At 50.7% G+C, this 21947-nt stretch overlaps 1 protein-coding gene across 1 annotated transcript in view; it reads right to left on the bottom strand.

Annotated features, from left to right (window-relative positions):
- Positions 1–21947, bottom strand: part of SF3B2 (splicing factor 3b subunit 2) — a 633281-nt gene that overhangs the window by 214371 nt on the left and 396963 nt on the right. The window contains exon 12 of the mRNA XM_069644893.1: positions 19800–20027. Coding sequence (XP_069500994.1) covers positions 19800–20027 — 228 coding nt within the window. The remainder of the gene's footprint in view (positions 1–19799; positions 20028–21947) is intronic.

Genomic DNA, 21947 nt, shown 5'->3' on the forward strand with positions numbered 1-21947 from the left:
CATTCTGAAGCTGGCATCCAGGGCAGACCCTGAACAGCTTTCCGGGCGTTGAGCTTCCCTTCTCCTGGGCCATGTTCGAGATGGGCCTGAGAAACTTCTGGAGTCCTCCAAAAGCGTGGCTCGACGAAAACTTCACCCTTGAGGGGCGTAGACGAATCCGACACGGGTCCCCGTTGATCGGATGAAGAAACGGTGGAGCTTGAGGCTCTTTTGACCGAAAAAAGAGAAATTTTTTGAGAAAAAACGTGAAAAAATAGCACTAACGCTCGAGAGCAATAGCACGAGGATCCCAACACTTGAACGTGCGGTAAAAATCTGAAGATGGCTACCAGAGGCGGGGCTTAGGTAGAGGGCAGTCATTGGCTGTGGTCAGTATGACGCAGAGATCAGTGATTGGTTACTACTACGAAAGACAGATCAGAAACGAAACTGATACTGATTTTTTCTTTACCGAGGATTCCCAGCCCGACGACAGGGAATATTCATGAGCATGTGAATCCATGCCAGACCCCATGCTGGAGAAACTTGGTAATCAAGAAATGTTTCTTCCTCCTGCGAGCAGCAAAAAGGATCCTACCGTTCCTGTCGTTCACCAACAAAACACTTACCATCATCGCTCTGATCATGTCCAGAGTAGACTATGCCAACAGCCTTTACCTGGGCATGCCCGAACTACTTCTAAAAAAAACTGCAACGCATACAAAATGCAGCAGCCAGACTCCTCCTCAAGCTACCCCGAAGAGAACACATCACACCCGCGCTAAAAATACTACACTGGCTACCACTAAAACAACGAGTAAAGTTCAAGTCCATGTGCATCACGCACAGAGCAATACACAAACAAGGCGCAGAATTCCTAAGCGACAAACTACGCCTACATCAACCATCAAGAACACTAAGATCAAGCACCGACTTACGCCTGGAACCAAAACCCTACAACAGAAAAAAACTCGGAGGATCCTCTTTCTCCCACTAGGCACCCAAAATCTGGAATGACCTACCTAAGAATATACGGAACACAACAAACCACCTAGCATTCAGGAAACTCCTCAAATCATTGCTCTTCACAGGGTAACCACAACTGAGACGTACCGGAATGCAGAGACATTAAAACAACAATGAAAATAACTCCTCTCCCGGCCACTCTCAATCTGGACAAACACTCGAACCAAAGAACTAACCAGACAGAGCATAAGATATCATGGAAAATAGCCACAAAAGGAAGGCTCCAGAGACTGAACACATACTTGGACACAGGCGAAAGCCATCAAGTGACTCGCACGTACCGGACGCACCATATCCAGACCGGTACGACGCATTTAGATAGAATTGAGAATATTAGCATGGCCACACTTGGAGGGAGTTGTGGACATTGGCCTGCGTCGCATCTAGAGGGGACTCTGAATGCTAGCATGCCTGCCCTTAGGTGGAGTTGTGAATGTTAACATGTCTACATTTGGACAGAATTGAGAATGTCAGCCTGCATCGCATCTAGGTAGGACCATGAGTGTTGGCATGCCCGCACCTAGGTGAAAGCTGAATGCCAACATACCCACACCTAGATAGATTTATGAAATATAAGCATGCGTTGCACCTAGATAGGACTTCGAGCGTTAGCATGCCCGCACCTATGCGAAACCTGAAGACTAGCACAGGCCACACCTAGAATTGTGGACACTGGCCTGCGTCGCATCTAAATGGGACTGATTGAAGGATGGCAAGCCGGCGCCTAGATGAAACTTGAATGTTGGCGTGTGCCACACTCGAATTGTGAACACCAGCCTGCGCAGCATCCAGATGGGGTTGCGAATGATAGCATGCCCACACCTGGACAGATCTCTGGACGCTAGCTTGCGCCGCATATGGACAGGACTATGAATGTTGGCTTGCCCACACCCAGATAGAATTCTGGACATTGGCCCACGCTGCATCCGGATAGTTGTGGGGGTCAACTAGTGCCACACTGGGACAGAACTGCAAAGGCTAGCATGCCGAATGTCAGGCAACCCACTAACCAATATAAGCTCAAACTCTGCATACTTCTCACTCAAACTCACACAACCATCTCTCGCACAACAAGCCGCACGCACTTCACAACACTGCAACAACACATAAGCCGGACCAACAGCACACGCGGCCTATCACAGACCCGATACCCACACCAAAGCTCAGCATCTGGTGTATACCGAGTTGAAGCTGCCAACAGAACACCACTCCTCTCACTATCCTACTCCCTCTTCACCTTAGTAACCCACCCCACCCCACCTTATTTACAGATCCGCCAGAGCGCCTGGGGACCAATTCCGTTGGTGACGGTGCGTGGTACAAATACCTTTAACATTTAAGCTATATGGTTTCATGTTTGCTTACAGCCATGTGATTTATGTACACTTGTCATTTTAGTATAGCACAATGAGTGCTTTTAGGCGCTAGAGAGAAATGTGCTCTGCCTCTGTCCATTCTGATAGGTTTCGCTGTGCGCGGAAAAATTGTTTTCACAGTGTGGAATGGAATGATAACAGTTGTTTTTGGCAGTAACTCTTTGGCCTAGAAAGATGGCCTTGGCTGGCAGAGAGCTGGGAGGAGAGAATGTGATTTTCGGTTTGAAAGGCCGACTGCGGAGAAAGATTGTTTTGGGTTTGCAAATAGAATGTCTCCATGTCTCTAGCAAAAGGCAGGATTCTTAGACAATATGATGTTCTGTCCTGTTCTAAATGTCATGTCAGATAAAATGTGTGCAAAGCTGGTGAAATTTTATGTATTACGCACATGTAGTTATAGAAATGAACAGATAGTCATTGAAATGTATAGACAGTAGCTCTTCCGTTAGGCTTTAGGATACAGCATGTGCACCACTTGGGAGACTGCAGACGCTGCACGCAGACTGAATGGGGACACTGCATGAGGGACACAGCATAAGCTCTGCATAGTTATGAGTGTGTGTGGTTGGGGAACTGCTGTTAGAGAGAGCTAGTGGGGAAGGGAGCTGTCTCCGTAGGGGTTAGAGAGCTGTGTGTGGATAGAGAAATGCTGAATGCTTGTAGGGGTTTTGCTATTTGCTAATGCTGACAGCAATGCTAGAAATGCAGTAGGTTAGGCTCAGCTGGTCAGAGAACATTGCTAGGAGAAGGCGGAGGTGCTGGGCTAGTTGCACTTATGCTTAGAGAAGTGCTGATTTGCTTGCTTCTGTAGTAATTTGAAGTGCTGTTATCATGCAATGCAAGCCATGAATAAAGTGTATTATGTTTCAAATTGAACCAATGACTTTCTTTTTGTGTCTCTTTCCATGTTTGTTTGTCCTATAGCATAGTCATTTTGCTGTAGTTTCTTAAATGCACCTCAGTTACACAGTGCACCATTGGTTTTTTAGTTTTCCCAATCCCCATAATAAGGGTCTGCTGCATCATCCCCGTAATAAGGGTCAGCTGCCTCTTAAATAGAGGTCTATGACTGCCTTGTAGTGGATTCTCTGGGTGAGACCTCTTAGTAGGGGGTTGAGCAGGGATCTGCAACCCAGAGGGTACTGTGGTGGGGGAGTGGAGTGGAAACTTTGAAAATAGGCAGGGTCCTTTTCATAGAAGTTGGCCATGAAGGACATCCTCCTCATGACCCTGTCTATATCTTCAGCTGCCCATTGCGCCGAACTAGGGATGACGCATGGTTGGGAAGGAATCCCTAAATCTTCATTTGTTGGAGGAAGTAACAAGGGTTCTTTGAGCCTAGCCTCTTGAGGTGGCTCTTTATGAGGAGGGCCTAGCCTCCTGAGATTTATCCCTGCAAGCGGTTCTATCCTTATGAGGGGTTTTCTCCCTATGAGGTTTCTTAGAGGACTTCTTGGGCTCTTTCTCCCAACACTCGTCCCCTGAGGCGTGTTTGCCCGACTGTTTGGGGCCTAGTACCCGACTTGACGCAGAATGTTGAATTTCGGCTGCGGGCTGAACCGGAGCCTCCTCTGCAGACGATCGGCCCTAAGTGGGAATTTTTTGTGCGATGTCTGTACAGCTGACGGTCAGGGAGTGTCCTGAGGCGATCACGAACGAGAGTGCCCAGAGATTCCACTGACCTTTCCCTGGATGTTGTACGTTGCCATCCGCTCGACACGTGTGTCGAGTCTCAGCCTTGGGTTGTGTTCCGAGTGGTGGATGAAGTGATAGCGCTTCCGCCACCGGCTGTTGTCCCCATAACAAGGCAGCTGGCCTGTCTTCTGGGGTTGGGGACTGCGCTTGGGTAGCCTGAGCTACCCCGTCGCCTGAGCCGTCGGATACTGTAGCGTTGCCTCAGTCGCTGAAGGCATCCTCTACTTCCATGGCCTCGAGCTGCCTGGCGTGGTGGGCCCATCATTTAGTAGATCGGTCCTTCAAAGTCTTGGGCTTGAAGGGCCTGCACGCTTAACAAGATCCCTCAACTTGGTCTTGTGGGAGACATAATTACACACGAGGTGCTTATCGACCCTGGGAAGTTTCCCATTGCATTTGGGGCAAAATTTAAAGGGGGTCTAGTCCATCACGGAATGAAACAGCAGCTAGGTGGATGTAGTGCAAGAAAAGGGGCATATAAATTCTATAATGACCTCCCCCCTCTCTCCCTACTTGGGCTGAAGCCCAAAGCGGCCTTCCAAGGCCGAAACAGATCCGTCGCTGATGTCTCTCGAATGTCATTTTTCTCGTCCTTCACCGGCGTCTCTTTATCCATAGTTGGTGATATAAAGGATAGAAAGAAGGGACAATCAGTAATCAGGTAAACGTAAATGGCCATCAGCCAAAAGAGGAACTCCGCAATAAGCGTCCGTCTAGCATGGCAGAAAATAATCAGAGGGACCTCGACGTGTGAGGGATCATGGGTACAGTGGACGTCACCAGGGATAGTATTACTGGCACGCCATGTCGACGTCCCTTTTCGCGTTTCGAAAACAACTGTAATATTCCGCCGCTTCCACTAGATGCCGGCCTATGAAAAGCATGTGATCTAAGCAGATTCCACAAGCCTCAGAAATACATATACACAATCACTGGAGTAGGGAAAAATACATATAAAACCCCTGAAAAGGAAGGTAAAGATTAGTATGAGCACTCCAAGTCCACAGAGATACAATACTAGCTTCAGAGTTTCATCCCTAAGATGTATGAAGCCTTGTACCAAAAAGGTACACCAAAGTTCCATACTGTTTTGAGAGGCTGGAAAAAAAATGAAGGTAGAATCTCTGGGGTCCAATGAACAGTTCCAAGTGATAGAGGACAAGTTGTTCTAACTAACAAAAGTGTCCCCAAAGTTCAGATTGCATGCATGAACAAGCAATGACAAAGCCAAACTATTATAAAAGTTCCTAAAGTTAATAAAACATTTAAGAGGGAGTTAGGGGTTCAGTTAAGTATCGCAACAGGTAACAACCACACTCAGATTCTTCTTAGGACTTGGCAGGTATCTGAAAAGGGTCTGAGGTAGCTTTTCCAGCAGTCAGCCTTTGATGCAAGGGACTGCAGGTTTGCACACTTCTCCTGTCGTCAAACAAATGCTGATGCAAGGTCTTAAAGTTGGAAAATGCAAAAGAACTCTATGCAGGGACCCTCAGCAGACGACTGGACGCAGGACAGCAGTTTTACGACGGTCACCGATGCACAGCGGCGCAAGAGGATTCACTTGCTGCGGTCAGACTTTGCCTCCTATCTCGAGTCCCCTTGATGTGAGGACCATGAACTTTCGCAGAGGTAGGTCTTATAGTACAAGCCGAGGATCCCCCAAGTTCCAGGCCTCAACTCGGAACGGCGACGTCTGCAGCAAAGTAGCTCAAACTCTCAGCTGGTCAGCCACTGGGTGATCCAGGCACACTTCCGAAAGCTCTTCTTCATGGGACTCCCAGATGATGTCGTAAATGGATGTTCCTCCACTCCAAGGGTCGCAGCTCCTTCACAGGACTGCTGAAGACCACCTACAAGACAGGGACAGCAGCAGATGATGCTCGCCAGGCCTTCATCCAACAGGGTGTCCTTGCGGGTCTTGCAGATGGACAGGATACTTGGCTCCTTCGTTTTTTTTTTTTCCAGTATCTCTCTGGACAGACGCTGGTGTCCTCATCTAAAAAGCCAACTAAGAGCTGAAACTCCCAGTAGTCAATGACAGATCTGGCACCCAACCCAACAGTGGTCCAATTAGAACCACTGGTGGCACAAAGAACAAGTTACTTAGATGTAACTTGTTCTCCAACATGGGCCTGGCATGGATTCACATGCTCAGGAATATTCCCCGTCAGGCTGGGAATCCTTGGTAAAGACAAATTCAGTTTCACTTTCACTTCTGAACTGTCTTTCTCCTAACAACCAATCACTGGTCTCTGGGTCATACTGCCCCAGCCAATGATTGCGCTCTACCTAACCCCTCCTCTGACAGCCATCTTCAGATTTAGTAGCACGTAAAGTGGAAGTAGGACCAAGAGAAGAGCCACAGAGGGTTCGCATGTGAATCCATGCCAGACACATGCTGGAGAACAACAGTTACAGGTAAGTAACTTGTTCCATCTGCAGCATTTCAACAACTCAACATTAAGCATCTCTTACCTCCTCACCAGGCTCACCTTCAAGCGAACAGGTTGCGCAGCACTGCTTGGCCGACTCTGGACTCCTCCCTGGAATCCCGGTCGATGCAGTAGAATTTCGTAAAGGTGCGCAGATGTCCAGCAGGGGCACACCAGACAGGAACGCCATAGTAGCAGCAATCGCTCTGGTTGAAGGGGCTCTCGGACGCTCAGGCAACGGACGGTTTGCCAACCGGAACCATGAGTGATGCAGCCACCTGGAAATGGAAGCCTTGGACAGGGCCTTCCCATGGTTCACAGGGCCAAAGTTCACAAAAAGTTGCGACATATTCCGGAAACTATATGTGGTCCACATTGAACTTCAGCGCTCTAGCCACATCCAGCAAGTGCAAAGTCCTTTCAGCCGGTGACAAAGGATCCGGAAAAAACACAGGTAACACCAAGGGCTCATTTAGATGAAAGTCCGATGGCACCTTGGGCATGAAGGAGGGGTGCGTCCACAGCACCACCCTTGTGTCGTGAAAAGTTAAGTAAGGTGGCTTACAGGACAAGGCCTGAATCTCACTCATCGGCCGTGCCGAGGTGATAGCCACAAGGAACGCGGTCTTCCACGACAAGAACTTCAGTGGAACAGTCTGCATAGGTTTGAATGGAGGGCCCATGAGCCTAGTCAGTACAACATTGAGTTCACACGCCGGGGCTGGAGCCTTCACCGGCGGGAACGAATGGAACAGTCCTTTGACAAACTCCTTAACCAGATGGGCTGACCATAACGACGACCATCACAGAGATCTGGTGTAGCGGGACATAGCCGTCAGATGAACCTTGATGGATGCATGGGCCAGTCCCACTTTGGCCAAAGACAGCAAATATGGTAGCACCTGCGGAGCCATGACTCGTAGAGGGTTGATGATCTGTGCACGGCACCAAACCGCAGACCTTTTCCATTAATGTCCGTAGCATTTTAGAGTAGACAATGCCCCGTCCTTGGCAAGCACCTCCTTCCAGTGCGCTGGGAGATCGTAACCCCCGAACTCTAATACTGCAGGAGCAAGGCCTTCAGGTTCAGCAATCCTCGGTCGTGGTGCAGAATGACGCCTCCTTCCCCGGTGAGAAGATCTGCGACCACTGGAAGCTTGACTGGAGGGAATGCAGACAAGCGGAGAAAGTCCGGGAACTAGATCGGCCTTGGCCACTCTGGTGCGACTAGGATCATCCTGCACCAGGATTGTGAGTAGATTAATGAGTCGAAGAAGCAACAGCAACGAAGGGAACGCATACAGAAACGGGCCGTCCCAAGGGAATGAGAATGCGTCCCCCATGCTCACTGGGTGGGGAAACCTGTTGGCGAACCTCTGCCACTTGGTGTTCGTCGCCGTCACAAACAGATCGATTTGGGGTTTGCCCCATCTGCGGAACAGGTGGTTCACTCAGTCCTGCCGAAGCTCCCACTCGTGGCAAGAGCGAAGTTCCCTGCTGAGAGAGTGAGTCGGTGACTGTGTGCTTTACTCCTGCCAGATGAAACGGAATGAGGAACATCCCCTGGGCGACGGCCCAGTGCCATAGGTCCTGTGCCTCTTTGAAGTGCGCTGGGGATCTGGTGCCTCCCTGCTTCCCGTTGTAAAATATTGTGGTGTATTGTCCGTGAAGACTCGCACCACCTTGCCCTTGAGGGATGGAAGGAAGGACTTTAGGGCCCAAAACACTGCCCAAATCTCCAGCACATTGATGTGCAACGTCTTCTCTGGCAGCCACAGGCCTATGGCATGAAGACTTCCGGTGTGAGCTCCCCATACTTCCAGGGAGGCGTCTGTCGTGACAGTCTCCTGGGGTCTGGAAATCCACGCCTCGGACATGATGAGAGCTCACTCCCCACCACCTCATCGCTCGACAGAAGCTCTCATCCAGCATGATCTTGTCCTGGAAGCTTCCGGACACTTGTATCCAATGGTCGTCGAGGAACTCCTGTAGTGGACGCATCCGAGCCTGCAAAGCCGGATGAGATTGATGCATGACATCATGCAGAGAAGAGACTTGGTCATCCCTGTGGCGATCTTCAGTGCCAACAGCCGTTGCACCTTGCCCAAGGTGGCCGCTATCCTCTCCTCTGACGGCGATGCCAGGCACAACACTGTGTTGAGTCGGGATCCTAGGAACAGTGCGTCCTGCGATGGAGTCAAGCAGGAATTCGCCTAGTTCACTGAGAACCCCAGATCCATCAGCAGACGAACGGTCCTCGCTGTGTGGTCGACGGCGACTTCCCTCAATCTGGTCCGGATGAGCCATTCGTCCAGGTAAGGGTGGACGTGAATCCCTTGCAGTCGTAGGTGGGCGCTACCGGCGCCAGGCACTTTGTGAAAACTCTGGGCACAGACTTCAGCCTGAAGGGAAGGGCCTTGAACGACAAAGTGCAGGAACTTGCGGTGACTCTTGTGAATGGGGATGTGGAGTACGCATCCTCCAGGGCCAGCAACGACAGAAAGTCTCCCTCTTCCAGTTGTCAGAGTACGTGTTGAAGAGTGACCATGTGGAACTTCTGGGACTTTATAAATTTTAGTCGTCGCAGGTCGAGAATGGGCCTCCAGCACCCTGTCTTTTCTTATGAGGACGTACCTTGAGAACACTCCGGAGCCGCTGTAGGACCAACTATATCGCCCCCCCCCCCCTTTTTTTTCTTTTTTAAACATGCCCCGGACCTCCAGCAGCAGCTGAGGTATGTGGTTTTCCTGCCGGGCCACTGGTGGTGTCCGCGGCACTTCCGATGGAATTCTAGAGTATGTCCGTGGACGAGAGCATCCAGCACCCATCGGTCAATGGAGATGGACTTCCATGTGCTGACGAAGTTCGCCAGCCCGCCTCCCACCGGGGTGCACTGGTGGGGGCCTAGAGAATGTGCCGTCTCCGTTTTGATGCCTGTTGGGACTCCTCCACAGCTTTCACGAAGAGGTTGTCACCATTGAAGGGCATGTCCAAAGCCCTAGTCTGGACTTTTCTGACGAAGGTTGGTGGCCTTGAGCCAACCATGGCAGTGAAGGCAAACGCTGTTGCCCAGCTGGCGGAAACATGCTTCTGCGATGTCTGTGGCCACCATGATGGCGTGGTCCGATGCCACTTCACCCTCCTGAAGAATCTCCAATGCCTCTGCACTCATATCAGGGAAAAAATCCAGCAGAGAGGCGAGCTTGAACCACAGCTCCCGGTCGTAACGCGTCCCAATAGCAAGGGCATTGGAAGCCTTGATGGTCGTCAGAGTAGATCACTCACCTACCCATCGCATTCAGATTCTTCCCCTCGTCAGGAGAAGTGGATGCAGCCGAAGACTTAAAGCCCAAAGACGACTTCCTGGCTGCTGCCGAGACCACCGAGTCTGGTGACGGTTGGGCCCGTAAGCACTTGGGCGCAGAGCCCGGCACCCTGTACTTTTTCTCCAGGCGGTCCCCCTTTGCTGGGGCCATAGAAGGGTTCTTCATGAGCGCCATTCCTTGGTCCCAAATGTCATCCAAGAGGGCGACTGAAAGGATGGTCGTCTTCTTCGATCTACGTCGTTGGTATAAGAATCCCTCCTTCTCCTCAGGCGTGAGTTGGAACAGCTCCGACGCCCTGCAGATCATAGCATGGAAAGATCCAATCTCGTGGGGGACAACCTGGGCGGAGGCGACGGGAGGTCCCCCACACTGCCGTCGTCCGTGCCCGTAGTTGTCGCCGTGTCAGGTTCCGTCTCCTCCCTCGGAGAGGGAGAGGGTGGTGAAGGACAAGAAGGGAAAGTGTGCCTCTTCCTCCTCTTAGCCGGTGGTTCCCCAGTTTCCAGTGGTGCGGCCAACACTGCAGCCGCGGGTGGAGCCGTAGGGGGTGGGGAGTGGCTAACCAGCATCCTCCTCTGAATTTTGGATACCAGAGTGTGCAGAGTACAGAGAATGTCCACTGAGCGGTCTCGGGTGTAGTTGAGGCAGAGGGCATGTAGGATGCCGGGGCGTAGGGTAAGGGCCAAGGCCCCCGTCATCCTGGGGCTCTCCGTCACCTTCCTCGATGGTATCCTTGTCGTCGCCTTAGTCATCCCTTTCGTTGGCGCCCTCGTCGTAGAGCGCGACTCCGACGCTTCCTTCATAGTCATTGACCTCCTGGATGGTCTGAAGGTAGCTAAGCTCCTCCTCTGAGGAGATAGCCATGCCCTGGAGAACCTCTGCATCTCCCCCTTTCTTCGCGTCCAGAGGGGACGGTCTCGGTGATATGACCGGCATCATCTTCTCTGTGGTCTTCTGGATGGGCTGGAAGGTAGCCTTCCTCCTGGGAGGAAGGGATTCTCTAGCCTTCGGAAGTGCACCCTGCAGGTCCGCCTCCGCAGCCTTCGAAAGGGACGTCACCACAACCTCAATGGAAGGCAGGGCCTTTGTCGGGTGTATCTGGGCCTTGATGGTCAGGACCGGTCCCTTTTCCTGCTTGGCCTTCGTAGCCGATCCAGACTACTTGTCCAGTTTGGCCTTATCCTTAGAGGGCTGGTCGGAGCCTCGTCCCCCTTTCCCTTCTCCGGCAAGGCCGGGCTGGACCTGGACTTGGACTTCTCCTTGGCAGACTCCAGAGCCACCCTGAGTTTGCCCGGATGGCCCGACTTCCTCTTGGACGAAGATCCTGAGCGTTGACTGGTGACTCAAGTCACTGGAGACGTCGGACGCACCCTGGCCGCCGAGGAGCCCGCTGCAACGGCATTCACGTGGCAGTGAACTCGCAGTGCTCAGCCTTCTGTTGTAACCCCGTGGGAGGGGCGCCCTCAAAAGGTCTTAGAAGCCCGCTCAGCTTTCTTGGAACCCGGAGAGGCATACTCCTGGGACCCACCCAGAGCAGGGGCCTTGGCCTATAGCCACTCTTTCATCTGCCTATGCCGATCCTTCAGCGTGCGAGCCGGCATCTCCTGGCAAAAAGCACAATCTTCCTCCTTGTACATTGGGTACAGGCAGTAAAGGCACTGGGAATGCTCGTCGTCTGAGAAGACATTCCATAAACGCAGTCTGAGCAAAGCTTGGAAAGTGAGGTTGAATCCTTCTCCTCAGACATGGTCCACGCAGCACAGGCATGAAGTATCTTCTGGAAGCCTCCACGAAGAAACATGTCGAAATCCGCCCTGGAGGGGCGCCGAAGAATCCGAAAAACGGGTCCCAGTTAATCGGAAGGATGATCGATGGAGCACACGAATCTATTGACCGAAAAATGGAGCAAAACTCTTCCAAAAAGCGAAAAACGCAGTAAAAGCTCGAGAGCTAAGCACAAGGACTCCCAATACTTGAACGTGCAGTAAAAATCTGAAGATGGCTGCCAGAGGAGGTGCTTAGGTAGAGGGCAGTATGACACAGAGCTCAGTGATTGGTTGTTAGGAAATACAGTTCAGAAACAAAACTGAAACTGATTTTTTCTGTTACTGAGGATTCCCAGCCTGACAACGGGGTATATTCATGAGCATGTGAATCCATGCCAGACCCTATGCTGGAGAAATACCCTTAACATGCTCGAACCTGCAACCCCTGGGGATCAAGGGCTCAGGCGGATGGCAGGAAAAGCGACCTTGCACAGTCTTCAACAGACCTGCCAATTCCTCTGAAGAATCTGAGTACGGCGGCGAGTTGTAGCAATACTTACCTGAGCCCAGAACTCCCTTTTAAAGGTTTTGGTGACTTTTATATACGTTTGTATTACCTTAACACACAAGCACTCTGAAAGTTGGGGACAAGTTTGTTAGTTAGAATAACTTGCCCCATAGCACTGTTCATTGACCCCAGAGACTACCTTATTCTTTCCAGCTTCACAAAACTGGACGGAACTTGTATTTTACCTTATTCCAGTGATTGTGTATGACAATGCATTACTTACCGTAAAAGCATTTCGGATGGTTGTATCTGCTTAGAATCACATGCTGTGCATAGGTCCGACATCCAGTGGTCACTGCGGAGTATTGCATTTTGTTTTTCGTAGTCGAAAAGGGACGTCGACAAGGCGTGTCTGAAATACTATCCCTATAGTGACGTGCGTTGTACCCACAATCCCTCACGCGTCGAGGTCCCTCTGTTTGTATTTTTCTGCCCTGAGGGAGCCTTCTAGACGTGAGTACAGAAAAGAGATATAAAAGGAAGTCTATGTTCCTTCCATCCGAGCGGGGAGGAAGGGTGGGCGCATGTGAATCTAAGCAGATACAACCATCAGAAATGCTTTTACGGTAAGTAATGCATTGTCTTCTGATGTTTGTTAATCTGCTTAGAATCACATGCTGTGCATAGACTAGCGAGCAGTACCCGGAGTTGGCGGTGTGTTATGAGAAGGAACAGTAGAGAAAAGATGTCTTAATACTGCCTGTCCCACCTGAGAGTCAGATCTCGAGTGTGCATCTAGACAGTAGTGTTTTGTAAAGGTGTGCACAGAACTCCAGGTAGCCGCTTTGCAGATGGACTCAAGGGGAACATTTGCAATGAATGCTATGGACGCCCCCGTGCCTCGAGTAGTGTGCGCTCTTGGCTTAAAGGGCAGTTCTCTCTTAGCAAGAGTATAGCAGAGTGATGCATTGAACAATTCATCTAGAAATAGTGGACTTTGAAACTGCATCCCATTCTCTTCCTGCTGCCACCGAGACGAAGAACTGATTAGTCTTCCTCAGTGGTCTGGTTCTTTCCATTTAGAACATGACCGCTCTGCGCCCATCTAGTGTGTGCAGAGTTTTTTCTCCCAAGTTGGAAGGATTTTGAAAGAACGTTGGCAGTTCTATAGACTGGTTTACGTGGAATTACGAGATGAATTTTGGAGCAAACCTTGGGTGCGTGCGTAGAACCACCTTATCTCTGAACTGTAACAAAGGGGTCTAGAACAGAAAGAGCCTGTAGTTCACTTACTCTCCTGATGGAGGTGATAGCTATTAGAAAAGCAGTCTTAAGAGTGAGGTGTTTAAGAGATGCTTTGTGCATGGGTTCGAATGGTGAGCCCATGAGTCTGGTAAGTACCATGTTAAGGTCCCATCCGGGAGCTGGGTTAGCTATCGGGGGGGTGTATTCTCTTTACTCCCTCCATGAAGGCCTTTATAACAGGGATCTTCCACCACGACACTTTGAGTTGGGAAGTGGTGTATGCAGAAAGTGCCGCTAGGTGGACTTTAATGGAATTGAACACTAGACCTGAATCCAATAAGTGGGTCAGGTATAGAACAATATGTGTGGGAGAGCAGTCAATCGGGTTGATGCTTTTTCCTCCGCACCAGATGACAAATCTCTTCCACTTGCTAGAATAGCAGTGGCGAGTGTTAGGTTTTCTGGCTTCCCTGAGGATGTCCATGCATCTCTGCGGGAGCTGTAGATGTCCGAATTCTATGATCTCAGGAGCCAAGCTGCTAAGTTCATGTTCTGGGGGCATGGATGCAGAGTCCTGCCCTTGTCTTGTGACAGCATGTTGTAAGGGCAGGGGAGTTTCACTGGGGGAGATAGAGACATCTCCATCAAGTGAGCGAACCATGTCTGTCGGGCCCACAGTGGGGCCACCAGTATCATGGTCACTTGTTCCTGGTGCATCTTGTGCACCACCTTGTTGAGAAGGGGAGTCGGGGGGGGGGAAAAGCGTAAACAAATTTCCCTTACCATTGCATCGACAGACCGTTCCCCTTGGACCGGTTCTGGGGGTACCTGGAGGCGTAACTTTGGCATTGTGAGTTCTCCAGGGTTGCGAACAGGTCTATTTCTGGGAATCCCCATTGTGTGAAGACGTCGAAGACGATGTCTTCGTGCAGTCGCCATTCGTACTCTTCGGGCAGGGGGAAATCTCTGCTGAGTTTGTCTGCCAGCAGATTGTGTTCCCCTGGTACATGTTGTGACAGTAGGAACATGTTTTGTTTGAGAGCCCACTTCCATATATTTTGGGCCAGTTTGGACAGTCCTGGAGAGTGGGTGCCCCCCTGCTTGTTGATGTAGTACATGGCTGTGGTGCTGTCTGTAAGGACCAACACAGTCTTGCCTTGTAGGTGTTCCTGGAAGGCTTTTAGCGCCTTGAACACAGCTAGTAGCTCCAGTAGATTTATGTGTTTGGATGCTACGTTCAGAGTCCACACTCCGTGAGCAGTCTGATGGGATAGGTGAGCCCCCCCATCCTGTGAGAGATGCGTCTGTGGTTAGAGTGGCTTCCGCCGCGGGTGTGGCAAAGGGTTTCCCTCTTTCCAGGTTTTCCTTTGTGCACCACCGTAGCGAGAGAACCAAGGCCTGCGAGACCACCACTAGATCGTCCCATAGTCCGCTGGCCTGACACCACTGGCTGTTGAGCCACTCTTGCATAGGGCGCATGCGCAGGTGCGCGTGAGGTACCAAATAAATACACGACGCCATCATGCCTAGCAAGCGCATTGCTTTGCGCACCGCCACCTCTCGACCGGTCACATATTGAGGGATCTGAAACAGCATGTTTTGGACCCTCTCGTTGGAGGGGAAGACGAGGCCGTCCTTTGTTTGAATTAGAGCCCCTAGGAATTGTTTGATTTGGCTGGGGTCTAGGCTGGACTTCTTTTCGTTGATGGAGAAGCCCAACTGGAACAAAAGGTCTACAGTCTTTTGGGTATTGGAGAAGCATGTTTCGTAAGAATCCCCTGTTATGAGCCAGTCGTCGAGGTAAGGGTAAACTGGGATGGACAACCTGCGCAGGTGGGCCGCTGCCACTGCCAGTACCTTCGTGAATACCCTTGGTGCCGATGCTATGCCGAAGGGTAGCACTCTGAACTGGTAGTGTTTGCCCTCTATCATGAACCTGAGGTATATTCTGTGCGCTGGCAACATTAAAATATGAAAGTATGCATCTTTCATGTCCAATGTTGTCATGTAATCTCCCTGTGATAGCAGTGGGATCACTTCCTGTAAGGTCACCATACGAAACTTCTGGGGTTTGATAAACTTGTTCGCTGGGCGCAGATCTAATACAGGGCGCATGGTTAGATCCTTTTTGGGTACAAGGAAGTACACTGAATAAATACCTTCCGTTACCTGAGATAGAGGCACGACCTCTATGGCTCCTTTTTCCAGCAGTTGTTGTACTTCTTGGAGAAGGATGGCAAGGTGTTCCGGTGTCATGCGTCGTCCCCTCGGGGGTCTGTATGTTGGGGAACCGTTGAATTCGATGCAGTATCCGTGGGCTACGGTGGAAAGTACCCAGCGGTCTGACGTTATTCCCTCCCATGCTGGAAGAAAGGATGTTATCCGGCCCCCGACCGGTGTTGCATGGGAGGGGACGCGAATCTTCGCGTCACTTGGTGTTATTGGGGGCTTGGGAGCCTCTGGGGGTGGACCCCCGACCTCTCCCTTTGCCACGGCGCTGGCCTCTTTGGCTGTACTGCCCACTATTGGTCTGGTAATTGGTGGCAGAGTACTGTTGCTGCTGATTCTGCTGTTGGCGTTGGCCACGAAAAAAGCATTTGTTGCCATAGCCGCGTCTGGTAGTGGGCTTAGAGATCTGGTCAAGAGTTTTGATAGTATCGAACTCTTTTTTAGCCATCTCCAGAGCCTCATCCACCGCTTTCCCGAAGAGGTTTGAGTCTTCAACAGGTTTATTTATTAAAGACGCCTGTGTCTGCGGTTTGAACCCTGAGTTGCGCAGCCATACATGGCATTTTAGGAGTATTTGCTGAACCAAGGAACGTCCCGCTGTCTCTGCAGCATCCAGAGAGTTCTTTACAATACTCTGGTTGACCTGGGTTCCTTCGCCAATAGTTGATAGCAGGCGTGTACGTAGTGGTTCCGGCGCTTCTTCTGCGTCTTTGCGCAGTTTGGCCCACTGCGCGTCTGCGTAGCTAGCTAGCAAAGAATTGTTGTTCGCAATTCTTGCCGAAAAGGCAGCCGAGGATGTGACTCTCTTTGCAAGGGCATATAACCTCTTGCCCTCCTTGTCAGGTGGTGCCTCACTGGTGGACAGCGGCACCCCTGCCCTCTTCCTTGTATTAGTTACTACAAGGGAATCCGGAATGGAATGTCCCCTGATGTACAGCGGGTCTGAGGGTGAAGGAGTGAAAAGTTTTTCAATTCTTGGATTAACTCCTCTGATTAGTGTGGGTGTGGATAGCGAAGGGATGATTCTTCTCTTCACTGAAGCGAGGAGGGGAATGGTCTGGCTGACCGGGGGTTTCTCCTGAATTACTCTTTCCACAAAGTCTATTTCAGGAGAGATCTCCCCAGTGTCCAGTTCGAAATGTGCTGCTGCTCTGCGCAACAGGGCATTGAATGTGGGCTGATCGTCGATGGGAGACGTGTTTCTAACAGGTGAATTGTCAGGAGGATTTAGGTTCAGGACATCAGTGTCCGAATATACTGATGGGGATTGCCAGGGATGAGAAGGTCCTTCTGGATTTTCTCTGAAGCCTTCTCCTACCATGTCTGGGCTGTCTTCCAGACTTTCCTCCTGGTTCTGTCCCTCTTCATCGTCCACAAATTCATCCTCCTCCTCCAAGTATTGTTCCTCACCAGTGAGGTCATACACATTATGGAAATCTGAGGCTGTGTCCTGCTGGGGATTGAATAGTCTCGGATATTTGGACCTGGGGTCCTCCTGAGGCCCTTCTCTTGTTCTCTTGGGAGTAGGAGGGTTCTGGGTCTTCATAAACCTCTCCATTCTCTCCATGCAGAGATGGAGCCTTTCCATGGTTTCATGGGGTACCCTGAGCGGTCTAGCGGGGGAAAATTAGTGTCATCTAGCTGAAAACGGCTCGACCTCTCCTATAACGTCGAGGAAAGTGTCCCGTCGCCTTCCGAAAAGCCTTCTGGTGTGCTGGGGGTTCCCCCGACTGAAGGGGGTAGTCCCTGTCTTTCTTCTGGCTTTTTCGGCGTGTCTTTCGACCTTTGCGTAGCGCTCAACGTGTCTTTCGGCGTACGCTTCTGGGCGTCGGCTACAACGATCCTCGCCAAGCTCTCTGCGACTCGTTTGTTAGCGGAGGGCTGTGGTTTCGACGTTACGGGTGTCGACCGTTCTACGGCGGCGTGCGCTCTCTGCTGGTGCGCTCCGGCCGATGGTTTGGGGGCGGCGCCCCCTTATTTGCCGAAAGCCCAGTCGCTGGTCGCGGCTGCGAGAGGGGCTTTGAACCTGAACGGTCCGAGGAGACCGCCGGTGGAACCTGCGTCTCCTTGGGCGCTGATGCCTTCTTCGTCTTTGACGAAGAAGAGCCATGGGTTGTGTGCTTATGTGTGGTATCGTGCGCGTCAGTGTCGCCGGGGTGTTCATCCCCATAAGCAGGGCGTGAGCCGAGCCCGTCGGGGCCGGGGACAGACGACGAAGAGCGCGAGCGCTCTTTAGAGGGGTCTACGACTTCCGTAGCGGAGGTCGTGTTATCACGTTCCTCGTCACTGTCGGTGGTAGCAGCGGCGGGTGAAGAATCGGCCTTCGACATAGCGTAGGCCGCCCACCTCTTGACCCTACAGTCTTTTAGAGTCTTTGGCTTAAGAAGCCGACAAGCCGTGCAACCCTCCTCTTTGTGATCGAGGGGCAAGCAGCGGTTACACCGTGAATGCTTGTCCTTCCAAGTAAACTTGCCCTTGCAAAGCGGGCAAAACCTAAAGGGTGTCCTCTCCATAGCCGAGGCAATAAATCGCGATAAGCACCCCAAGGGAAAGGAAGGGGAAAAGGAAAGGCATTCTCAGAAAAGAACCAGAGATGTCCCACGACCCCACTCTCCCTACTGTATTTGGCCTGCGAGGCCAGGCCACGTGTTCGGCAACGCCGAAGGATCTCCTCCGCTCGTCCCCTCCGTCGAAGATCTTGCTCGGCGGAGACAGCTTCACAACTGCGTCGAGGGAGGGATCGATGTGTTATATATTAACTAGGAAAACGACCAAAGGTCGAGGAGATGAAATCTGCAATGTCTCTCGAGGAGCTCCACGTAAAGGCGACCAGTAGCTGGGCGGAAAAAAACAATCTGAGGGACCTCGACGCGTGAGGGATTGTGGGTACAACGCACGTCACTATAGGGATAGTATTTCAGACACGCCTTGTCGACGTCCCTTTTCGACTACGAAAAACAAAATGCAATACTCCGCAGTGACCACTGGATGTCGGACCTATGCACAGCATGTGAATCTAAGCAGATTAACAAACATCAGAAATGTATTTATTATTAGTGTTGGGTGATAGTATTGCCTGTTTGTAATCCTTTTTCACTGTGGTATTTGGCAATATGTAAATAAGTATTTTTAAACCCAATTGTCCAAATGTGTTCATTGACTGTTTCACTGTGTGCTCATTGTGGACACCTTACAAGCTCAACAACTCTTGAGACTTCACAGACCACGCACCTTGAACTGGTTTGGCTACAGCTTCCAGAGTTGTCCCCGTCACAATACTAGGTTGGCCTTCTCTACATCTGTCCACCAGGCCACAGTATAGAAATCTGTCCCAACTAATGAATTCAGGAAAGGGGGCAAAGCTGCAAACACTCACCTGCTGCTTTAAAAACTAAATGTGATCACAGAAGCTTGAACGAGGCTAGGCCCTTGATGAGGCTACACCACAGGAAAGGGGCCAATCAGGGGAGGTGGGCGAGCACAATAGGGAAGTGGATGCTATGGGCAGTGGGCAGAGGCGTGAGATGCACTGGTGTCAATTAAGTAGGAATTAAACCAATTTAAATAAGGCTTATGTATTCAGGAAAGGGGGGGCGAAAGCAGTAATTCTCCCACACCTTTGTGTGGTTCAGGCCACAGCCAAGAGTTGGAACCCTGTACATCCAAGATGGGCTTTTCGAAGTTGTCACAGACAGTAACTCATGTAAAACTCCCTAACAAAAACAGTCAAAACCAATACATGTGTCCCATTGATGGAAAGCAGGAAAATGAAAATCTTCAAGAAATGCCATATACTCTCTATGGAAACATTTCCTGCTGCAGCTTTACAGTCTACTTACAAAATCTTGCTAGCCAACACCTTAGAAATACCTGGTCCAGAGTCTTTTCTCTGTAGCGCCAAAGAAACTCTAGCCTATACTGCATGGTACCCTGCTCTCAAAAACCCTGCCTTACATAATTTCTATTTCAGAATCTCTCAAACATATCTTTATAGCTTCCACAACCATCAGTACAATGCACCTTCTTGCATCTAAAATACTCTTGGATAATGTATTCAGTAGCCCATACAAACCTTTTCGTAGCATAGTCCTGGATAACCACTTTAATTCCCTCCATGTGGTGCACATCTCAAACACCTTCCTTAGGGTACATTTTCTTAATGCACCCCTCTTATAGTCATACCTTCTCCTCCAATCCCTCCAATTTATTTCTTAGCATACCTTTTCCTGCAAGGCCTCCCTCATCTCCTGGATTCCAGTACGCCGAATAAACTCTGGCAATTCAAAAGGTGGTTTCTCAATACCTCTCTTGCCCTGGAGGTATTTTCGTTTAAAGCACCAATGGCGGGGCACTGGGACAGAGTTCCGAGCAGCCTTTAAGTGTACCAGCAGCTTGGGGTCCTGCGCAGTCACATCGTGCATCTCCACCACATCGGGCCGCGCCACCAGCTGGAAATATATTAATAACCAAAAAAGTTAGAAATACACCAAATAAGTAATGCGCGAGGGCTTGTACAGCACCCATCTGCCCCTAGTGATTAAAACACAAACAGTACAAGTAACCACAATGCCTTCTTTACGAATAGTCATTAGGCCCCTTGCCCCATGGGACATCTCCATTTCTAACAATCATGAACCATCAAGAAGGATAAGCTACATACCTTTAAGGAGTTCACCTGCATGGTTATTGTTAGGGAGATTTATTTTTATGCTTCATCCACTCTCCTAGTGAGACCCCCCAGCATTTTTTGCTGGACTTCTGGACCATTTTCTGAAATCCTGAAGGAGTGGATATTAGGGCAGTAAGACAAAGTAAGCTATCCTAGTGGTTTGTAGATCTTCAACTCTTAGTATCAGTTTGTACTAACTCAGGACCTTGCTGGAGTGGCAGAGCAGTCAGGCTGATCTTAAGAGGAAGATGTGAGCTGTAGGTTGTTAGGGAGAATTCTTGTTAGGCAAGATTGTGTGCAGTACGCTTTGGGAGACTACAGAAACCTTGTCCTCCTGTAAATAGGTAACCCAACGTTTGGTATAAGTCTGTACTACACAGGTTGGTAGTGTGGCTGAGCAGCAAGGCTTATCTCAATGATCTGATATGGCATTTGTAACACGCCTATACACAGGTGTTTCAAGGCGCGACGAGGCGGGGGGGGGGGGGGGGGAACAAGGGGAAGACAGACAACGATCCTACTAGGCCAGGTATCATTCAGACCGCGCAAGTGCAGGGGTAGGTGAAGGGAAAAGTGCAAGGGGAAGGGGATGGGGGGGAAGTAAGTAGAATAAAAAATAAAATAAATAAATATATCAAATAAATAAATAGGGCCAGCTGGTGGCAACGTAAGTGCAGACAAGTGCTGGGAAGGGGGGGCTGTAGGGATACAGAGACAGTCCCACAGTGCAGGGGTTGCCAGGGATGCAGTGCAAGTGGAGAGTGGCTGGGTCCAGGACCGAGGTCGGTGAGAGTGGGCTAGTTGCAGATTCAGTGCAATTTCAATGAAGAATTTAGCAGGGGAGAGGGACAGAGAAAGCAGAAGCAAAGAGGAAGGTTTTGAGGTGCTTCCGGAACCGGAGATGGTTCTCTTCAAATTTCAGGGAGGCAGGAAGGCTGTTCCAGAGGGAGGCCCCTGCCGTGGAGAGAGATCTACCCCCAGCTCGTTGCTTTGAGAAGCGGCTGACCCTGAGGGAGTTGGAGACGGATGAGCGAAGGGCTCGGGAAGGAAGATATTTAGGAAGAGAGAGTTGAAGGTATTTAGGCCCCAGGCCCCAGAAGGCCTTGTGGACAATGCAGAGGGTTTTGAACTTCATCCTCGCAGCTACTGGGAGCCAATGTAGAGATGTCAGTCCTGGAGAGATACGGTCCCTGGGCTTGAGGCCAAGGACAAGTCTCGCAGTTCTGTTCTGGATGAGTTGCAGAGGGCGGAGAGTGGAGGCAGGCAGATTAAGATAGAGGCTGTTACAGTAGTCCAGCTTCGAGAGAACCAGGGCTCGGGAGACAGTGAGCTTCTGGGGGAAGGAGAGGAAGGGAAGAATACCTCTGAGGAGGTGCAGCTGGTAGTGTGACTTCTTAGAGACGTCAGATATGTGAGGAGAGAAGGAGAGTGTGGAGTCGAAAATGACCCCGAGGTTTTTTGCCTTGCAGGTAGGAGCAGGAAGAGGGCCAAGAGAGGCCGGCCAGAGAGCTGCAGGGAAGGAGGGAGTGGGTGTGCCGATGAGTAGAATCTCAGTCTTACTGGCATTAAGGCAGAGGTCATTGGCGGCACACCATTCCTGGATAGCACACAGACAGTCAGAGATGAGGGAAGGAGAGGAGGAGGAGGCCGAGGGTAGCCTGAAAATGAGCTGGGTATCGTCCGCATAGCACTGAAAGTT

The sequence above is a fragment of the Ambystoma mexicanum genome, chromosome 2p (assembly GCF_040938575.1).
Source record: "Ambystoma mexicanum isolate Mex_15411 chromosome 2p, UKY_AmexF1_1, whole genome shotgun sequence".
Lineage (NCBI taxonomy): Eukaryota > Metazoa > Chordata > Amphibia > Caudata > Ambystomatidae > Ambystoma > Ambystoma mexicanum.